The sequence below is a fragment of the Gopherus flavomarginatus genome, chromosome 1 (assembly GCF_025201925.1).
Source record: "Gopherus flavomarginatus isolate rGopFla2 chromosome 1, rGopFla2.mat.asm, whole genome shotgun sequence".
NCBI classification, from domain to species: domain Eukaryota; kingdom Metazoa; phylum Chordata; order Testudines; family Testudinidae; genus Gopherus; species Gopherus flavomarginatus.
This window is the reverse complement of record NC_066617.1, coordinates 7,027,727-7,039,993: the sequence shown is the minus strand read 5'-3', so window position 1 is coordinate 7,039,993 and position 12,267 is coordinate 7,027,727. Positions and strand designations below refer to the sequence as shown.

The window sequence follows — 12,267 nt, the reverse complement described above, 5'->3', positions numbered from 1 at the left end:
TTTAACCCAGTTCTACTTTTGGCCTTCACAACATCCCCTGGCAACAAGTTCCACAGGTTATCGGTGCATTGTGTGGAGAAGTACTTCCTTGTGTTTTGGTTTTAAAGCTGCTGCCTAGTAATTTCACTGGGTGACCCCTGGTTCTTGTGTTAAACAAAGGGGTAAATAACACTTCCTTATACACTTTCTCCATCTCATTCATGGATTTTATAGACCTTAGTCATCTCTCTTCCAAGCTAAACTGTCCCAGTCTTTTTAATCTCTCCTCATAGGGAAGCTGTTCCAGACCCCTACTCACTTTTGTTGCCCTCTTCTGAACCTTTTATGTTTCTAATACAGCGTTTTTTGAGATGGGATGACCAGAACTGCACACCATCTTCAAGATGTGGGCAAAGCATGGATTTATATAGAGGTGTTCTGATATTTTCTGTCTTACATTTCCTAATGGTTCCTAACATTCTGTTAACTTTTTTTGATTGCCGCTGCACATTGAGTGGGTGTTTTCAGAGAACTATCCACAAGGACTCTAAGATCTTTCTTGAGTGGTAACAGCTAAATTAGACCCCATTTCATATGTATATTTGCTATTGTTTTCCAATATGCATTACTTTGCATTTATCAACAGTGAATTTCATCTGCCATCCTTTTGCCCAGTCACCTGGATTTGTGAGATCCCCCTGTAACTCTTCACTGTCTGCTTTGGACTTTACTATCTTAAGTAATTTTGTATTTGCTGCAAACTTTGCCACCTCACTGTTTTTGTTTTTATCCCTTTTACTAGACTATTTATGAATGTTGAACGTCACTGGTCCCAGTACAGGTCTCTGGGGGACCCTACTATTTACCTCTCCATTCTGAAAACTGACCATTTATTCCTACCCTTTTGTTTCCTGTCTCTTAACCAGTTATTGATCCATGAGAGGACCTTCCCTCTTATCCTATGACAGCTTACTTTGCTTAAGAGCTTCTGGTGAGGGGACCTCAAAGTCCAAGTACACTATAACCATTGGATTGCACTTGTGCACATGTTTGACCCTCCCCCTCTCCCCACCGCCAAAGAATTCTAGTAGATTGGTGAGGCATGATTTCCCTTTACAAAAGCCACGTTGACTCTTCCACAATTAATTGTGTTCATCGATGTGTCTGATTAATTCTGTTTTTTTACAATAGTTTCAGCCAGTTTGCCTAGTACTGAAGTTAAGCTTACCGACCTGTTTGCCTGGATCACCTCTGAAGCCTTTTTAAAAATTGGTGTTACATTAGCTGGCTTTTAGTCATCTGGTACAGAGGCAGATTTAAATGATAGGTCTCATACCACAGTTCTTAGTTCTAGGAACTGTCCCAGATTGAAGTGATCGATAGGTTAGTCCCCTAAAAAGCATGGCTCAGGTGTGGGAATCTCCCTCACATCCTCTGCAGTGAAGACAGATGCAAAGAATTCATTTAGCTTCTCCGCAATGGCCTGGTCTTCCTTGAGTGCTCCTTTAGCACCTCCGTTGTCTGGCAGGCTTCCTGCTTCTGATATAATCAATTTTTTTTGCTGTTTGAGTCTTTTGCTAGTTGCTCTTCAACGTTTTTTACCAGCCTAATTATACTTGATTTGCCAGAATTTGTGGTCCTTTCTATTTTCTACAGTAGGGTTTGACTACCAATTTTTAAAGGATGCCTTTTTGCCTCTAATAGCTTCTTTTACTCTGTTTAGCCATGGTGGCATTTCTTGGCCTTTGGTTTTTTAATTTGGGGTATGCGTTTAATTTGATCCTTTCTCATGGTGTTTTTTTTTTAAGTGTCCATGTAGCTTGCAGGTATTTCCCTCTGGTGACTGCTCTTTAATGTCGTGTAACTAGCTTTGACTTCAGAAACAGGAACCCCACGAGTGACAAACAGTGAGCTGGGAACGAGCCTGGTCTCAGTCCCCCTCCTAGTGAATAAGAGTCCCCAAAACTGGTGCTATTTGGCAGGCTCAGCCGAGAAGCCAAGAACAGAATGGGCAGATGGTCACCTCTCCTGTTCTAAGAGAGTTCCCTCTGGGCCAGGGTTGAATACAGTGGCAGGGACTGTTGGGGAGGTGGTATTGCTACCCTTGCTGTACTTTGTGGCTCAGAAGAACTCCCTGGATGCTTACTAGCCTGGGGCTAAGCTCCTTAGCCAGAGGAGGATCCAAAAATGGTAAGAGGGTAGCAGAGATCTGCAGAAATAGAGGTAACTGCCTAGGAGAGACCCCTCTTTCTTCCCCACAAAAGTCCCCCAGCTACAGAGAAAGAGGGGTGCTATTGATGCATCCTAATCGGGGGCTTTCCCTCCCTCATTGCCTGTGGCTATCTGGTGTCTAAAATACAAAGCCTGCCTGGTTTCAGCCTGTGGAACTCATTGCCAGGAGATGTTGTGAAATCCAAAAATGTAACAGGGTTCAAAACATTTGATAAGTTCCTGGAGGATAGGTCCAGCAATGGCTATTAGTGAAGGTGGTCAGGGATGGAACCCGATGCTCTGAGTGTCCCTAGCCTCTGTTTGCCAGAAGCTGGGAGTGGATGGGATCACTCAATTGCCTGTTCTGTTCATTTTCTCTGAAGCACTTGGCACTGGCCACTATGAGAAGATAGGATACTGGGCTAGATGCACCATTGGCCTGATCCAGTATGGTCGTTCTTATGCTGGAAGAGAGCTCTTCCTCTCATCCCAGCTACACTAACTTCCCCTCTCAGCCATGGGGTCGGGGTGGGAGAGAATCCTCCTTACTCATGAACCGCTCCGGCCACTGTCTCTCCCACCTCTTCTTCTCAGTAGCAGAGTGAAATCAACACAACTCTTCCACTGCTGCTTTAAGGGCTCTGGAATAGCAGCAGTGGAAGAGTCCAGTTAGTGTCCTGCTGCTGCTTGGGCAAAGCTGAGCAGCAGCAGAGGTACCACAGAAGTCTGTCTGCAGACTCAGGAAAACTGAACTGCATCACATCACAGTTGCAAGCTTTTAGCTTTGTAGATATGAGCTGAAACATCCAAAAGGGAGTGCTTAAATTTTGCAGACTGGGGGCTTAGCCACCTCATCCGCCAGGCAGCATTCCTCACTTGCTTGTGGGGAGTGAGTGATTTGGATTCCCAAGCCCAGCTGTACACATTTAGCGGATAAGCAGAACTTCAGTCTCTAGGGCTACTAATCCAGCTCCTTTCACCTGGACAAAATTCTGGATATTAGACTTGATGACTCCGAAAGCAACTGGGCCAGCCCTCAGATGGGCTCCTCAAACTTACCTCTTAGTTTCTCCACAGGTCACTCCCTCAATCCTTGTATCTTCTCTTTGCCAGGTTCCACAGTCACATGTGGGAACATCCTCTACCTGCTGCTGTTTGGATGGTGGCTGTCCCTCCTCTATCTCCTGGTCTCTGCCCTGATGTTCCTCACAGTACTGGGAGCTCCATACGGTGTGTTCTGTAGAAACTCTTGAACTGTGACGTGTATTCTCCTAGGCCTGGAGGCAAGGGCCCATTGTGCACCGGACACACACAGTGCAATCCTTGCCAATGATCTGTGCTAGCCGTTTTATTTTAGACTCAGCTTTGTTCTCCTGGAATACTGGGTACAATAAATCGCATGTTACGTTAATAACGTATTGCCGTAGTGCTTAGGAGCCCTTGTCATGGGTCCTGTCATGCCAGCTGCTGTAGAAACACAACGAAATGGGAATTCTTTCCATCCCTTAGAGCGTCAGATCACACCTGTGGGAGGAAAACAGGAGCAACACCAGGTCTAGGGAGGCAACTTTAGACATCCAATAACTTAGATTCCAGGTGACTGAGAACTTGCAGCCCTATAGTACCGTATATACTCGTTCATAAGCCAAATATTTTAGTAAAAAAGGGAAGCACCAGAGAAGGGGGTTGGCTTGTGAACGGGTACAGAGAGGGAGCGGTGGGACACAGCCCCTCCCCACAACAGAGGGAGCAGGGAGAGGCAGCAGAGCCAGAAGGGAAGAGGTGGGGCTAGAGTCTTTCTGCTTCTGGCCACACTGCTCTCCCGCAGCCTCCGAAGCAGCTTCAGCTCCAGGGCTGGCAGGCTGTGTTCCGCCCCCCCAGAGCAGGCTAGCCTCATAGCTAGCAGTGAGTTTCCTTCCCCCCAGCACTTGTCATGGTGACTGAGGGCAGGTCACCTTCCCTTCCACCTGGGCAAGTCCCATCCCCCAGGACACCCTCAGTAAACCACCTCTGGCTCAGAGGGAGCGCCTCGCCGGCCAAAGGGAAACCTCCCAGGAAGCCTTGTCGCAGCTCCGGGGGTGACTGCCGTCTCCTTTCTCCCCACAGGGAAGCTGTGCTGGGACCTCGCGGGGTATTTCCTCTGGCCATTTGGAAAAGTGATTCAGAAGGTAGAGGGGAGCAGCGGGGTGGACAATGAGCGACCTGCTTCATCACTGCTGTCGCTGCCCGGTTCTGAACTGGGGATCCCCAGCCAGCTGGCTGACAAAACTGCAGGAGCATAGACTCTTCCCTGCCCTCCCTCTCTTTCCAGGGAGGGAGCTGGCTTGCTTGCCCGGTACATCCTGGCCAGAAAAGGAGCCAATGTTGGGCATGATTCCCTGCGTAGAAACCTAATCCAGCTCGGGGCATCTGCTCACGTGAGAGAGCAGCGACTGCGTGCTCCGTGGCAGAAGGTGCTGTTCTCTGCCTCTAACGCAGGGGCCCTGACCCCATGTGGAGCAGCAATGAAGTGACCTGCAGAGAACGAATGGAAAATGGCAAAGGGAGCTGGAGCAGGCCCTGAGCCTCAGCCTCCAGTACCTGCCTCTGCACAAGTGAAAGCTGCTCTGCTCATGGCTGAGTCATCTCAGCCTCTCGGGGGAGGTTCCTTTGATATTCCCCCTTGCCCCCCTCCAAGCCCCAAATCTCTGCCCCTCTCTGAAGACCTGCTCTCCTGTCCCCTAGACCAGGACGTACTCTCGAAAGTGCAGCATCAAGTTCAACAAATGTGAAGTCATCTCGGAGGTGAATGAGGCGAAGGAGAACACCCCCCTGCTCAGCTGCCATGAAGCTGAGCCCGGCAGCCACGCGGATGCCACACACTGGGTAAGGCCCCTTCCCCGTGTACCCAGCTCCTGTGTCGCACGGGGCAGGAGGAGGAGTTGGAGATGCTCCATTCCTAGCTGTGCCCTGTGCGTGGACAGCCTGGCACAGACCAGCTCAGCTGTGACTTAGTTGTAAGGCCTCTCCCCAGCAATCGGCCCAGTAGGTGCCCGCCTCTGGTTCCCTCAGCAGGCAGGCCAGAAGGAGCTGGGGTCCCCTTCCTTTTCTGAAGGCCCCCACAACCAGATGGGAGTTAAGCCTGGCCCTTCCTACTCTGGAGCAGCTGTGGCTTGGCTCACCCTGCTGGGTCTATCAGTGCAGTCCTGCGGCACTCTGAATACCCTCTCGGAATGGGGAACCTCTCTGGCTTCTGAATCCCTGGCCCAGATACTCCCCAGGCCAGGAGATAAAGGAACAGGATGCCAGTAGGTCTCCTCCCATTGTACGGTCGCTGTAACCGAAGCATGGGGGTAATGGTCTGCGCTGATGCCCCAGCAGATCTGAGTAACAGCCGGGGAGCCCCGATGGCTCCTGATGGGAAGTGTCTTCCCTTAGCTTGGCACTGCCCTTGGCCGCTAACGCAGCCCTTGCTTCGTTCTTCCCACCAGCGGCGTGTCAGCACTTATATCTGGCTCTTGCTGGGCTACCCAGTCCTCGCTCTTGCCCACGGCCTGGTCTGCTTCGTCGCGTGGCTCCTCGTGTTCATCATCCCCATTGCCAAGATGAACGCTCGGACCGTCGCCGAAGTCCTGCTCCTGGCCCCAGAGCACGTGCACATCCAGCGGATGAGGAAGGTTGGTTCCGCCATGACTGTCATGGGTTTCCAGCCTGCCCCATGGGAGAAGGGTGCCTGGCATCTAGAGTAGCCTGCTCCTTGCTAACACTTCCCATCCCTGTACTGGGGAGGGGTGGATGGGGAAGACTTGGGTGAGGAGAGCAATCTGTCCACAGCACCATCTGCATGGGAGAAGGGTTCATCTTGGCTCAGTGCCCCGCTTCCCAACCTCCTGGATGTAGGAGCGGGCAGAGCAGCTGCGGAAGGGCTGGGCGGGGGTTGGCTGCCTCTCAATCAGAGCTAGGCTGGCCTGGTGGGGAAGCAGCCAGCAGGGCGATCTGGAGGATGGTTGGCTTCAAGCCAACCGCAGCGGTCACCTTCCTGACTCTGGTGCAGGTGAGTGCAGGGCTGAGCCGATTGACGTGACTAGCATGGGCTAGTCCAGACCAACCTGTACCAAAGCTCTGGCTGGCACAGTAGAGCGGCTCTGATAAGACCCTCGCTAAAGGTGCCTCCATCCTGCAAAGGAGGGCAAGGGAGAGCCTCTGAGCCCAGCGGATCCTTTGGCATTTCCCCTTGTCTGAACAATCCTCTCCTCCTTGGGGGATGGGATGAAATGGGACGTCTCTCCCAGCACTGCCGAGAATGGTGAGGTTTGCTGCGGATTAGAAACCACCCTAATGCCTGGGCTCTCTGACCCCGCAGACAGAAGTGCCGCTGGAGGCCGAAGTGGTTCTGTGCTGCTACCGGGCCGTTAATGCCTATTACTACAAATACGCCGTGGATGGGATCAACGTCTTCGCTGTCAGTATCCTTCAGACGGCCGCCTGGCTCCAGTGCCAGCATCTGGTGTTGCTGGGTAACGCATGTTGGGCAGCCCAGGGCTCCCCTGGGGCGGAGAAGGGATATGGAGGCCCTGAGAACGTACAGGAACCTCCTGTGGAGGTGTGCATGCAGCCTCTCTGGTGTTCTCCACGCCTCCCTGATGAGCTCAAGGCAATGCTTCAGCCGGCTCTGAGCAGCTGGCATGGCTAGTATGGGGTTAGGGGGGAAGGACCCTGCCTCGGATGGAGGCTGGCAAAGGTGCAAGCTGCGTGCCATGTGCTCAGCAGACACCTGCGCTCTTGGACAATGAGGCATGGCCAGGTAGTAGGAAAAACATGAGTGGTGGCTTTGTGGCTGAGGACTAAGCCTGGGAGTTAGGAGATCTGGGTTCAGTCCATCTACATGGACTCTCCTGCTCAGGTTATTTAAGCTCCCTCCTGGCATGTGGAGGCTAAGCACATCCCTGGGCGAGGCGCTCTGGCCCTCATGATGGGTGCCCCAACATTGCCAGGAAGTGCCCCTTGACCGGCCGCACCACAGACCTGCTGCCACTCGTGATTGTGACTCTGGTTCTGGGCTACGTGGACAGCCACAACCGTTTCACCAGCTCTCCTGTGAAGTTCACCCTCTCGCTGCTCTCCATCATGCCCCTCTCCTACTACATCGGCATGGCCATTGCCAGGTGAGGACGTGCCTTCTCCCACATCCGGCATGGGGCTGGGGTTCAAAACAATCCGTTGTGTAATCCCCCCCCCGCCCAATTCCGAAGCTGCATCATGCCGTCTCGCTGGCGAACGGCATAACGACACAACATGACTCTTGTTCCGCCACCCCCGATCTCACACCTCCTTGCTGGGAGGAGTCCTGGCTGCTGCTTGGGCAGATCATTCCTGTGACTGGCCGTTGGCTTCTTGTGGCAAAGCAGGCTGTGAAATCCAGCTGAAGGCTTGAGCTCCCTGTGGGATTCCTGGACTCCCGGTGGAGTGTCACTATGCATAGCTGGCTCATCGCTCTGTATCTGGGCACCACCTCTGCTGTCTCTGGGGTGGAATATGCAGCCGTCCTGTGCAGTGGTGGATTAGCCACTGGGCCAACAAGACCCATGCCTGGGGGCCCTGGAAAAATGGGCCCAGACCTGCTCCAGTTGGGGTGCAGGGGCTTGTCACACTCCACCCCCATGCCCAGCACTCCAGGTGGAGTGGGGCAAGCCCCAGCTGGAGCACCAGGCAGAATGGGTGAGGAGGGGCCCCCAGTTGCTCTGGCCCAGGGCCTCATAACACCCTAATCTGCCCCGGCTCCTACACTAACCCTGCAGGCTGCTCTAAAAAGGGAGGCTGCAGGCAGTATCTGTGACAGGAAAGCTTGCCAAGCTGTCCAGCCATGTGTGGGGCGGCACAGCCAGTAGCACCGGGCAGAGGCCTCCAAGTGCTGTCTGCAGAAGTGACCCTGCTTCCAGCAGCTCTTGGCTGATCCTCAAGCTAAATGCTGAAGTGGAAACCTGAAGGTACAGCACAAATGAGTGTCACTGCAGCCCTGCTGGTGGACAGATTTGTAGAGGAGGAGGGTGGCACCCTCCTTTAAAAAAAAAAAAAAAAAAAAAAAAAAAATCGTGTCTCAAAGTCCCTTTATGAGGGCTGGGAGCCAGGTGGCTCCAATATAGAAGGTTGCACCAGTAGCCAGAATTCTCCTGTTTATGTCAAATGATCCATCAGGCTGTCTCCAACCACAGGCTGTCTCGAGCCTCCCTCTGCTAACTAACCCCCTGCCTTCGTGTGCCTTAGTATTTCAGCTCAGAGTAACTTTGCGGTGGGGGCTGTGGTGAATGCCTCCTTTGGCTCCATCATAGAGCTGACCTTCTACATCACGGCGCTGATCAAGGGCTCCCGGGAAGGGAACAAATGTTACGAGGAGATTGTGAAGTCGGCCTTGACGGGGACCCTGCTGGGCTGTGTCCTCCTCGTGCCGGTGAGTCTGGCTGGAGGCTTGTGGCCAGGGGCTGTGCTCCAGGCTCAGCTGTCGGAGCGGGCACTTCTGGTAGTTCTGCCTCTTGGTTCTAAAGTGCTCCGTTCAGACTCGCCCCGGCCAACCTTTTTTCCTCTTCAAACAGGGGTGGCCAAACTCTTTGGCCTGAGGGCCACAGTGGGGTTGCAAAACTGTATGGAGGGCCAGGTAGGGAAGGCTCCCCAAACAGCCTGGCCCTCGCCCCCTCCCACTTCCTGCCCCCTGACTGCCTGCCTCAGAACCTCCTTGGGGGGGTGGGTGTGTGTGTGCACGCACACTCCTTGTCGCCTAACTTCCCCCTCCTAGGACCCCCTGCTCCTCTGGACCCCACCCCCAGCCAACCTCCCTGCTCCCAGTCCCGACTGCCCTGACCACCCTCCAGGACTCCCACACTTATCCAACTTCCCCGTCCCCTGACCCACCACCCCGAACCTCTGCCCTATCCAACTGCTTCCTCTCCTCTGACTGCCCCCCTGGAACCCTCCGCCCCTTATCAGCCCCCCCGCTCCCGCACCACAGCCCACTTACCATGCTGCTCAGAGCAGCATGTCTGGCTGCCACACCGGCTGGAGTTAGACACACTGCCGCTCTGCTCAGCAGGAGTGTGCTGCTCCACTGGGGGTGGGGCATGGCTGTGGGAGTGGGGAGGGGCAGCAGGGGAGGGGCCGGGGGTGAGCCTCCTTGGCTGGGAGCTCAAAGGCCAGGCAGGGTGGTCCTGCAGGCTGGATGTGGTCCACGGGCGGTAGTTTGCCCACCTCTGTCTTAGAAGCTGCCTCTCGTGATGGTGGGCCACACAGCTGAGTGGCCTGCAAACCCCTGGGTGGGGGGCAGTGTTACCTTGCTAGCCATGCTGCTGTTTGAAAGGCACATCAGCTGAGGTGGCCCAAAGCTCAGGGGTGATAACTGAGTGCTTCCTGTTTCTTTCAAGGGCTTGTGCATGGTGATTGGAGGCATTCGCCACCAGGAGCAGAGATTTAACAGCCGATCGGCAGGCGTCAGCTCTGCCCTGCTCTTCCTCTCTGTGGGAGGTAAGCGAGAAACTGGCCGACCGCTGAAGCCGTGAGTACAGGAATGAGCCAAATGCATGGTCCCCTAACCCGGACGTATTGGCCGCACCCCCGACCATGCTGTCGTGCAGGGCCTGTCTGTTACAGGCTGGCACATCTTCCGCTCTCGAGGCCTCTCCAGCGAAGCCTGGCTCTGCTGCAGAGCTCCAGCCTTGAGGGATAAATGTACCTGGTGCACATCCCCTGGGGGTTATGACCTCGTTTCAGGCTAGTTTTGTGAAGTTCCATCTCTGCTCTGTCCCTTCGATTGGCAGCGCCTATTGCAAATATGGGACAGCATCTAGAGTCACGCACTGCTCACAAAATGCAGTGGTCCATCATTGCAGGGAGGTTCCCACAGTTCCAGGGAGCTGGGTGGGACACCCTTCTGTGCATAATACAGCTCCTCGAGCTAGATGTGCGGTGCCCTGAGCAGGACGTCTCGCCCCTCTTACTTCCCCTGGGTACTGGACACCTTGACTCGTAGGGGTGTTACTTCCATCCAGCTGGCTGGCACAAAATGGGTTTGGCTCTGCCTAGGCCCTGGGAGCGGGCAGGTATCCACGTCGAGTGGCCATGCAGTCAGAGTGTGTGGCTTTTTTATCAAAAAGCCGAGGATTGAATGGACACAAACTGTTTCTGTGTAGGGAGTGGGGCCCTCAGGGATCATTCAGAGCACACTGGCAGGGAAGCGTCTCCTATTCCTTGGACAGAAGATGTGTGTTCTTGGGCTCCCTGGTGGGTTGGGAACAACCTATTAAAGGGACTTTGTTATTCCCTAATGGCCCGTCTCCAGGCATGGTGGCAAGATGGAGGGGGGGATAGGTGGGAATTCATCTTAGCCAGCTGCCGGAGAGGAGAACCAGCAATTATTTGGCCCGCAGTGAAGTGGGACTCTGCTCTGCAGCTCATTCAGTCTCTGCAGCCGGGTGTGGCCAAAGTCTTGATCCAGTTCCCAGTGGAAGTGTGGTGTCTCTTGCACCCTTTTCCTCTTGCCCTGGGTCTTGCCGATGGTGTGGTGTGAAACCCCCCCGGATCCTTTCCAACCTCCCCTTTCTTTCCCCTGCCAGGCGTGTTTGCTCCAACTCTGTTCTCCAAAGTCTATGGGAGGCTGGTCTGCGGCGAATGCCAGAACATTACCCAGAGTCCAGAAGGACATTACCTCTGCCAGAACTGCCACTTTGACCTGGTAGGTGGAACGCTGGACACCTAAATGTATTCGCTCTTGTGCAGGTTACATCTCATGGGCCTGGTGACCTGCAGATACCACTGCCCAGCCTTACAGGGGTTCTAGCGCCTGATCCCTGGCCTCTTCAAGTGTGCAGTGCCCATGACTGCTTAGCAGTGCCTGTCTCCTTGATGGGGGCAGGGTGTAGCCGACAAGGGCCAGACTTCTCTGTGAATCAGTGACTCCTCCAAGTGAGATTGGTGGCTGCTGCAACGTGGGTGTTCATGCATTACAAGGGCTTCTGGGTTGGGAACAGGAAGGACCCAGTTGGTGGGTGGGGTGTCCCCTGCTAGACCATGACATTCTGTGATGCCCCATGTACAGTATGTTCTGAATTCAAGTAACTAGCAAAACCTGCGCTCCTGATCAGCAGGCAGCTGCTCAAGAGGAGGAGGAGGGCCTTGCTTTTCTGGACAGCACAAATGCTGTACAAAACTACTGGTCCTATATACTGAAATGCAGCCACCTCTAGGGTGGAGGCATCTCGGAGGTCTGCATCTTTACAGGCCAACTCCTTGTGGTGCATTGGTGGTCACTCCTGACGGACTTTCCTGTGCTTGGTGGTAACTAACCACTGAGGACTGAGCTACGTGTGGAGGGTTTCGTGTGTGCACCTTCAGGACTCAAACACTTTGGTGTGCCAGCCAGAGTTACAGAGCAGATTGTTCTTAGCTTCTGGTAGTTGGCATTTCCAATTCCTCGCTTGCATCCTGCACCTAGCCTGGGGTGAGACGGCTGAGGAAAGAATATACTGAGATCACATGGAATGGGGAGGTCTTTTATTAATCTGATCACTTTTCTCTCCACTGCACACACCCAGACTCCTTGCTTCCTCTTGGGGAGCTAAAAGTGTTCTGTAAGGCTCTGAGGTTCCAGATCAGTATCTCCAGCCTGCCCAGCTTAGGGGAGAATAATCCTTTTGATAACTGCAAACTCAATCCAGCTTGAGTCTCTGATCCCATGTTATTGCCATCTTGTGCCCAATCTCCACAAAGAGGGTCTGAGGACCACAATAGTTCCTCGGATTCATCTGCAACTCCTGCTTCAGGAAGTCCTCAACATGAGCCCCTCTGCATCCGTTCAGACTTCAGCTCCAAGGTCCAAATGTTCAGCCTTTGTCCCGGTGTCCTCCTCCTGCTTCCAGCTGATGGAAGAGTTCCAGGAAGCCCCTGTCTGGGCCGGACAGTCAAGCCCTAAGCCATCGTGTGGCCGAACAGAGGGCTGGGTGGCTGGCTCCCACAGTTCTGGTTCCCAAAGAAAGGTTGAGGACAGTGCTGTACCTCATGCCTCGCAGCAATCTGACCCTGACATTGCGGCTGCAGGACCGGGGTCTGTCCCAG

At 53.8% G+C, this 12,267-nt stretch overlaps 1 protein-coding gene across 2 annotated transcripts in view; it reads left to right on the top strand.

The window, feature by feature from the left end:
* LOC127043118 (uncharacterized) overlaps positions 1–12,267 on the top strand; it is a 36,103-nt gene that overhangs the window by 12,692 nt on the left and 11,144 nt on the right. For both annotated transcript variants that reach the window (XM_050936874.1, XM_050936875.1), the window contains exons 5-13: positions 3,304–3,420; positions 4,297–4,358; positions 4,915–5,055; positions 5,661–5,846; positions 6,533–6,635; positions 7,193–7,334; positions 8,434–8,617; positions 9,582–9,681; positions 10,770–10,888. In XM_050936874.1, coding sequence (XP_050792831.1) covers positions 3,304–3,420; positions 4,297–4,358; positions 4,915–5,055; positions 5,661–5,846; positions 6,533–6,635; positions 7,193–7,334; positions 8,434–8,617; positions 9,582–9,681; positions 10,770–10,888 — 1,154 coding nt within the window. The remainder of the gene's footprint in view (positions 1–3,303; positions 3,421–4,296; positions 4,359–4,914; positions 5,056–5,660; positions 5,847–6,532; positions 6,636–7,192; positions 7,335–8,433; positions 8,618–9,581; positions 9,682–10,769; positions 10,889–12,267) is intronic.